General features: G+C 48.2%; 1 protein-coding gene across 1 annotated transcript; it reads left to right on the top strand.

Moving 5' to 3' along the window:
* The first annotated feature begins 5,600 nt into the window (after positions 1-5,600).
* LOC125372256 (extensin-like) lies at positions 5,601-8,042 on the top strand. The gene has a single exon (XM_048381551.1). It carries the CDS (start codon positions 5,601-5,603, stop codon positions 8,040-8,042), a length of 2,442 nt encoding a protein of 813 aa, XP_048237508.1.
* Positions 8,043-8,503: the final 461 nt, after the last annotated feature.

Raw genomic sequence — 8,503 nt, 5'->3', positions numbered from 1 at the left:
CAGCTATTTATGTTGGTCGTAGGAGGCGACTAAATGGATCGGGTGGCCAGGCTCGCTCACTTGGTTGATACGGTATCGACGTACCAAAACGTTCCAGTGTAGCCACTGCTCGTTTTTCATTAGACCAACCTTCAACATTAGAATCGACTTTATTCCGAGAGACATTCACTGTGCTTTGGAAAACAACAACATTTTTTATCAACTTTGCAAGAACGATGAACGTCTGTGTTAATCAGGTTAGGCAGTACGTTATCGCGACATCAACTCTCTCCAACGCCCGTGGGCACGGGTAGTCAAGTTGTTCAAGCCGCCTCAATTCGCTTGGCAGAGTTGCGTCCCCTGGGCACGCCAGAACCCTATGATTGGGCGTTCGATTTTCGTTTGGCCCCGATTATGTTTCTATGTTTGTCAGCACCCGTGCTCGTGGGTTTCACCAAAGGGGTAAACGTCTGAGACCTGCAACACCAAGGGATTTCCTCCCACATTAAGCTGACTCGCCATGTTACAGACGAGATATTGCCCAAAGCAGCGTTAAACCCAACTCACTCACTAAATGTCCTGAAGTCAAGGTGTTGTGGGTCCAAGTACATGTTATTTGCTTAGCCCCGCCTTTCGGGAAAAAAAGTCTACTTGAAGCAGTGATAAAAAAATAACACCCCATCACCACACCACACCACACCAGGGTATTCAATGGCCGATACTCCCCAGGTTCTGTACACCTATACGGTCTCTGGTCAATATTACTGTGAAACATTTTAGCTTGTTTGCTCTTTGGATTGCAACGCCATATTGAAACACGAGCCACCACACTTTCCTAAATGACGCTACAGAAATCTAAATAGCATAACACTATCCTCAATACAGTTTGACATTTGCAAAATGCAAACCCCAGCAGATGCCAAATAAGAAAACAATCCAAAGTAAACTCAGGGTCAAATAAATGTGGCTAAGTAATAAATAGACGAAGACACTGGGATTTCACAAGACTGCGATTTTGTTACGACTGCTGTCGTGCACTGAGGCTGACATTCGGGTCCATTCGGCTTATTCCGTCACCTACAATACCTCGTGAAGCAATGAAGTAGGGATACTGCATGATTTTACTAAAAACGCACATCGGCCACATAATTCGAACAAGTTTTCTTAGAAAAAGACGATTCATATCGATCGTTTTGTTTTGTTACAATACCGACTCCGCCTGGTGTTAGCCCACGTGATCCAGGGGATTAAGGTGAGCCCAGTGACTGAAAGCATCAGCAATGACTCACATGTCATATCGGCGAGTGAGTGATTGAGTGAAGCTGTTGGAACACCGCTTTGAAGACTATATAAAGTACAAATAAAACAACGAATTCAAATCCATACAGTGTCGGTAATTTAGATTATAATGTAATTTGAGCAATCGTTATGGCACCCGTTGTTATCGAACCTCAAATATATCGTGATTGCAACAAAACTAAAAAGGTATAAAGTTTCTTTTTATAAAATGTAGACAGTTTTAACAGAGTGAAAAACGTGTCCCTACGGCATAAAGTCTTCTTATTCTATTGACTTCTGTCGGTACAAACGACATGTTTTCACAAAGAACTCTTCCGCTTTTCCTCTGACAAATCCTTTCCTGTTCGTGCACCATGAAAACCAAGTGCATTTAGCATCGCCTTTAGACGCTCTCGTAGCGCTCAAAAAATTAACTTGAAAGTGCGATCTGTTTATAATTATAATTAATCGCCTAAGTCAAAGAAAATCCCAATCTATCATCGACAACCAAAAAGAAACCGCACCCCAGCAAGCCCATTTCCGTAAAGGACATGTTTAGGTTTAACAGTATTGAGTGCCCATTTATTTATTGCACAACCAGCACCACCAACATGGGAACGTTAATGCAAATTGACGACCGAAGGAAAATCAATAATAAAGATTTTGATTAATTTCCTGATACGAGCAAAAAAGCTGAAATATATATGTTATGTCTGTTGGACTCAACACCACCATGAGATGAATGTATTAATTACAAAGAGTAGTCTCAAAGGTGAGAAATGGTCCTTTGGAATTAATTTCATTCGTGACAAAATGCATAAACGACTTTAGCAGAGTAAATCATGCCGAGTGTTTCTGTACAACATCGTGTGATTAAAGGACCTGAACCTAACATGGAAATTAATAAGACAGGAATGGCATTTGAGTGGGGTTTAGTACCAGGTGACTTAGTGGAGTGGGGATAGTTAATCTTCATAGTTACTTATATAGCGCACATCTCTGTCAAGCCATTCATCGTACTTTATATTACACGGCGGCTTATCAGTTCTACATTTGTTCGGGCGCCAGAGTACATGTACTTGTACGTCCGTTGTAGCACCGAGTGTTCTCAGAGACACAGGCTTGGCATTTTGGTAGTCTAGTAATCATTGAACACAAGCGTCCATTCCACAAGTACCAAGACTATCGTATGGGTACTGAAGGTACTTTTCGCAAAGTAGATTTGAAAGAAAATTTAGGGTTGGGGAATCCTTTAAAAAGTTCAGAAGAGCAAATATTAAATCTAAATTTTTTAAATAGCAAAATATTATTGTCAATTTAAAATTCGAATTTATGTCTCAAATAAATTTGCCAATGTTCTGAACAATGAGCAAGATCGTCACCAGGAACACAAGATCTGAAAATTCAGTAAAGACTCGTCAAAAAAATGTTGTAAGAAACATCATTGACATTGGCAGTTTACACACTTTTAGTCGTGGCACAGACCTTGAAGCAGTTATAAGTCCAACACCTTGAGTGTTTAAACGATGACAGCCAGGTCCCAAACGCGCCCCCTACCAGCACGCGTACGGTGCTGACCAATGGTCATATTCGGAGCGACGTGGGGAATCAAACACAAGACCAGTGGATTCTAGCACGGCTCGGGGACGTTGTGGCACCATGGATACGCGGGCCATTGGAACTTGAATTAATTGTGAAGATACATTTTGCATATTTTCAGTTTTCCATACCTAAACAAAAGCCTGATTAAAGACTTTCATTGTGCTTAATTATTCTTACATAAATGTCATAAAACACTGTTCTAAACGTAAATTAATCTTGGTTGCGTCAAACTTTTTAAGTCATTAAGTACGAATCACTATATATATACTTAGACCATGCCACCTTATCACACCGTTCTCTCTTCAGCCAAGGAATTCAAATGAAACGCTTTGCTGATTCAGTTTCCTTTTTACGTCACGAACCTGCACGTGAGCCACGCGGTGTCGCGTGAGCTAGAAGCACCGCGTCACCTTTGTTATGTCTGAGTCAAAATGAGCGTTAACGAACAGGACACCTTCAAGCCTCAAAGCCAACCAACACATTTCCTTCGGAAGGGTCGTGTTGTATTTACGAAAAGATTAGATCACTTTGTGTTGTTTCTTTTTTGGAGATTGAACATTTCTCTGCTGCTGATAGTAAGGTAAATTATGATACAGGATTGGACCGGTGTGTCAGTTTAATAGAGGAATTAGAAAGATATTTTATGAGAGGTCGTATCCTCGAAACTCTAGCTACGTAGACAGTATTACCCACACCCCTACAGCGTGAGACTTCGGGCTTTCCTCCCACATCAAGGTGACACGTCGTCATATAACTGTTCACAAGGGTGATAAACCAAACTCACTCACTCACCCAACTCGGTGGGAAATTCCGGGTTAAAATAGATTGGTCGCAAAGGGTGCCTGAATGGATCGGATGGTCAGACTCGGTGACTGGTTGATTTGCGTGTCATCGTACCCCGACGGCGTTGCTTATAATTGATCGCTGGTGTGTCTGTTTCAGACTCGATAATTTACAAGCCGTCGCCATATTGCTGCAATATTGCGGAATGCGGCGTTATACAACAACCTTAGTATCTCAGTAGGCAAGCATAATGCACTAGTACAAGCAGCCAGACGCTCGGGCAAAACATGTCGCTGTAAAAAAGGAAAATAATCTTGAACCTCACCTCACCTAAAGCATCCGATCGTGGAGCACGACGAACATGGAATTCGTCGGCAGTTTTTAATAGCATACCGTCCCCTGTGGTTGGACTGCCCCCGTGGGATCGGGCCCAGCACAACCGTCCCCTGTGATTGGACTCCCCCATGGGATCTGGCCCAGCACAACCGTCCCCTGTGGTTGGACTGCCCCCGTGGGATCGGGCCCAGCACAACCGTCCCCTGTGGTTGGACTCCCCCCGTGGGATCGGGCCCAGCACAACCGTCCCCTGTGATTGGAGTCCCCCATGGGATCTGGCCCAGCACAACCGTCCCCTGTGGTTGGACTCCCCCCGTGGGATCGGGCCCAGCACAACCGTCCCCTGTGATTGGAGTCCCCCATGGGATCTGGCCCAGCACAACCGTCCCCTGTGATTGGAGTCCCCCGTGGGATCTGGACCAGTAGAACAGTCCCCTGTGGTTGGAGTCCCCCGTGGGATCTGGACCAGTAGAACCGTCCCCTGTGGTTGGAGTCCCCCGTGGGATCTGGACCGGTAAAACCGTCCCCTGTGGTTGGAGTCCCCCGTGGGATCTGGACCAGTAGAACCGAGGCTATACTACTGCAATAATAGAACAACCACAGGCTGATGCCTCACGCTGTTCAGTATCACATGTCCGTACTGGCCAAGGCCTGACGTCACTCCCTCACCCCAGCAGGAGCTAGGGACGGTAATTCATATTTCGAACGTGAAGGCGGACATGAAACAAATGACATCAGCAAAAAAAACAACACCGTAGTTAGTGATCTTAATATGATCAATGCTGATGAAAATAGGTGATTTTAAAATCGGTGTTCACATTCCGGATGTACTATTTCTATTTACGTTTCATTCCAAATGACGCCAGGGCTCGGGCAAATTTTGCGTTCTGGCATATTTGATTAAAGTCGTGTAAACACTTTGTTTTCTCATATTTTAGTATGTATCAATGTAACAGCTGATGATTATTCTATTTCAACAGAGGCGAGTCCACCAGTTCTATACAAGACACGCGTAGACAAAACATGGACAACCTGTCCAGATTACGATGCGTAGTCCCTCATTCGCATGGGCATGAGAGATATGGTAATTTACTGTAAATCGCCATGCCTATGTGTCTGGTGTTTCATGTACATAAATGACCAGACGGACTAACGACGAAGTAAACGATCTCATTAATGATGTCAGCACAAGCTTCACCATGGCCATTAGCTGTCTTGAGTTGCGGTTGCTAAGAGAAAAAGACGTTATTAGCCGTGAAAAGCATTGACGATGCACACATGATTGTTACTATGTACATTGTAAACTTTCTTTTCGCGTGATCATGGAACGTGAACATTTACGTGGTATCAAACAGTCCAGGGCCCCATCCGACAAAGGGATCTCAGCTCTTCGACTGTTGTAAGTCAACGTTAACGCATGGGAGTTACGATCATCTTAGCACTAACATCGCTTTGCGGAGCGGGCCCTGGACAGATATTGAAATCCATTCCGTTCAAGCCGGATGACCTTCGGGTTCATCTCTTTGGGCATATGTTTTCGCCAACCGCTAAATAACAGAGCAATGTAATTTAATTTCTTGTGAAAAACGACAAGGTAATCGTATTTCCCTTTTTTAAATAAAATGTGTTGTGTTAGACACCACCCAACAAGTCCAACCCACACCCCGAGCCCTATCTCACACCTCACATCCACAACCTACACCCTGTCCAACATCTCCCACCCACAACCTGAACCCTACCCCACACTTCCCACCCACATCCTGCACCCTACCCCACACTTCCCATCCACAACCCGCTCCCTATCCAACACCTCAACCCACAACCTGCACCCTACCCCACACCTCCACCCACAACCTGCACCCTATCCCACACCTCAACCCACAACCTGCACCCTATCCCACACCTCCACCGACAACCTGCACCCTATCCCACACCTCCACCCACAACCTGCACCCTATCCCACACCTCAACCCACAACCTGCACCCTATCCCACACTTCCACCGACAACCTGCACCCTACCCCACACCTCCACCCACAACCTGCACCCTACCCCACACCTCCACCAACAATCCACACCCTACCCCACACCTCCACCCACAACCTGCACCCTATCCCACACCTCCACCGACAATCCGCACCCTATCCCACACCTCCACCCACAACCTGCACCCTATCCCACACCTCCACCGACAATCCGCACCCTATCCCACACCTCCACCCACAACCTGCACCCTATCCCACACCTCCACCGACAATCCGCACCCTATCCCACACCTCCACCCACAACCTACACCCTACCCCACACCTCCACCCACAACCTGCACCCTACCCGACACCTCCACCCACAACCTGCACCCTACCCCACACCTCCACCCACAACCTGCACCCTATCCCACACCTCCACCAACAACCTGCACCCTATCCCACACCTCCACCCACAACCTGCACCCTACCCCACACCTCCACCGACAACCTGCACCCTACCCCACACCTCCACCCACAACCTGCACCCTACCCCACACCTCTACCAACAATCCGCACCCTATCCCACACCTCCACCAACAATCCGCACCCTATCCCACACCTCCACCCACAACCTGCACCCTACCCAACACCTCCACCCACAATCCGCACCCTATCCCACACCTCCACCCACAACCTGCACCCTATCCCACACCTCCACCGACAACCTGCACCCTACCCCACACCTCCCACCAACAATCCGCACCCTATCCCACACCTTCCATCCACAACCTGCACCCTACCCACACCTTCCATCCACAATCCGCACCCTATCCCACACCTCCCACCCACAACCTGCACCCTATCCCACACCTCCACCCACAACCTGTACCCTACCCCACACCTCCCACCAACAACCTGCACCCTATCCCACACCTTCCATCCACAACCTGCACCCTACCCCACACCTCCACCCACAACCTACACCCTATCCCACACCTCCAAACCCACAATCTGCACCCTATCCCACACCTTCCACCCACAATCCGCACCCTATCCCACACCTTCCATCCACAACCTCTACCCTATCCCACACCTCCACCCACAATCCGCACCCTATCCCACACCTTCCACCCACAACCCGCACCCTACCCCACACCTCAACCCACAACCTACACCCTATCCGACACATCTCCCACCCACAATCCGCACCCTATCCCACACCTTCCATCCACAACCTGAACCCTACCCCACAACTCCCACCCACAATCCGCACCCTATCCCACACCTTCAATCCACAACCTGCACCCTATCCCACACCTTCAATCCACAACCTGCACCCTATCCCACAACCTACACCCACAACCTCTACCCTATACCACACCTACCACCCACAATCCGCACCCTATCCCACACCTTCAATCCACAACCTGCACCCTATCCCACAACCTACACCCACAACCTCTACCCTATACCACACCACCCACCCACAACCTGCATCCTATCCAACACTACCCACCCACAACCTGCACCCTATCCGACACCTTCCATCCACAACCTGCACCCTATCCCACACCTCCCACCCACAATCCGCACCCTATCCCACACCTCCCACCCACAATCCGCACCCTATCCCACACCTCCACCCACAACCTACACCCTATCCCACACCTCCCACCCACAACCTGCACCCTACCCCACACCTCCACCCAAAACCTGCACCCTACCCCACACCTCCACCCACAACCTGCACCCTACCCCACACCTCCCACCCACAACCTGCACCCTATCCCACACCTCCCACCCACAACCTGCACCCTACCCCACACCTCCCACCCACAACCTGCACCCTACCCCACACCTCCCACCCACAACCTGCACCCTACCCCACACCTCCCACCCACAACCTGCACCCTACCCCACACCTCCCACCCACAACCTGCACCCTACCCCACCCCTCAACCCACAACCTGCACCCTATCCCACACCTCCCACCCACAACCTGCACCCTACTCCGCTCCTGAACACTCCGCACGTCACACAACACAGAAACATAAAAAAAGATGTTCCTCAAAGGGGTGTTGATAATAAAGAAACGTAATGCACTGATTAAATACGTTCGTAAATTATGCTCACGCGTCTCGGTGTATACGTGTGTCTCAATCATGCCATGTAGTTCACCACATTTACGATTGGCCTTGCATCACGAACCTTTTGTTTTTATCTAATGAAAAAGGCATGTTTTATTTTTATCAAGAGCGTTTAATTCCTTGACCTGACACAGGTCATGGCTTTATGTCAGTATGACCTGACACGCCAAATTAATAACCCTAGGAAAAGCACGCACGCGTCAGGCATTCAGTGTATACTGGCGAAATGCGAACAGACTGTTGTCAATGATAAACAACATCCATGGCACAGTGGTGAACCCCTCGCTTGGAATCAGAAAGTACAGTTTATCTCATAACAAGCGACACAGCAATCACAACCGGAATCACCAAGAGCCAATTAAGACATATTTTTATCACAAGAGCGCTTTGTAGGTAATCCTGGCAGTATCAG

Source organism: Haliotis rufescens, unplaced genomic scaffold (assembly GCF_023055435.1).
Source record: "Haliotis rufescens isolate VD_foot unplaced genomic scaffold, xgHalRufe1.0.p SCAF_4, whole genome shotgun sequence".
NCBI classification, from domain to species: Eukaryota; Metazoa; Mollusca; class Gastropoda; order Lepetellida; family Haliotidae; genus Haliotis; species Haliotis rufescens.
This window is presented reverse-complemented; position numbering and strand designations above follow the sequence as displayed.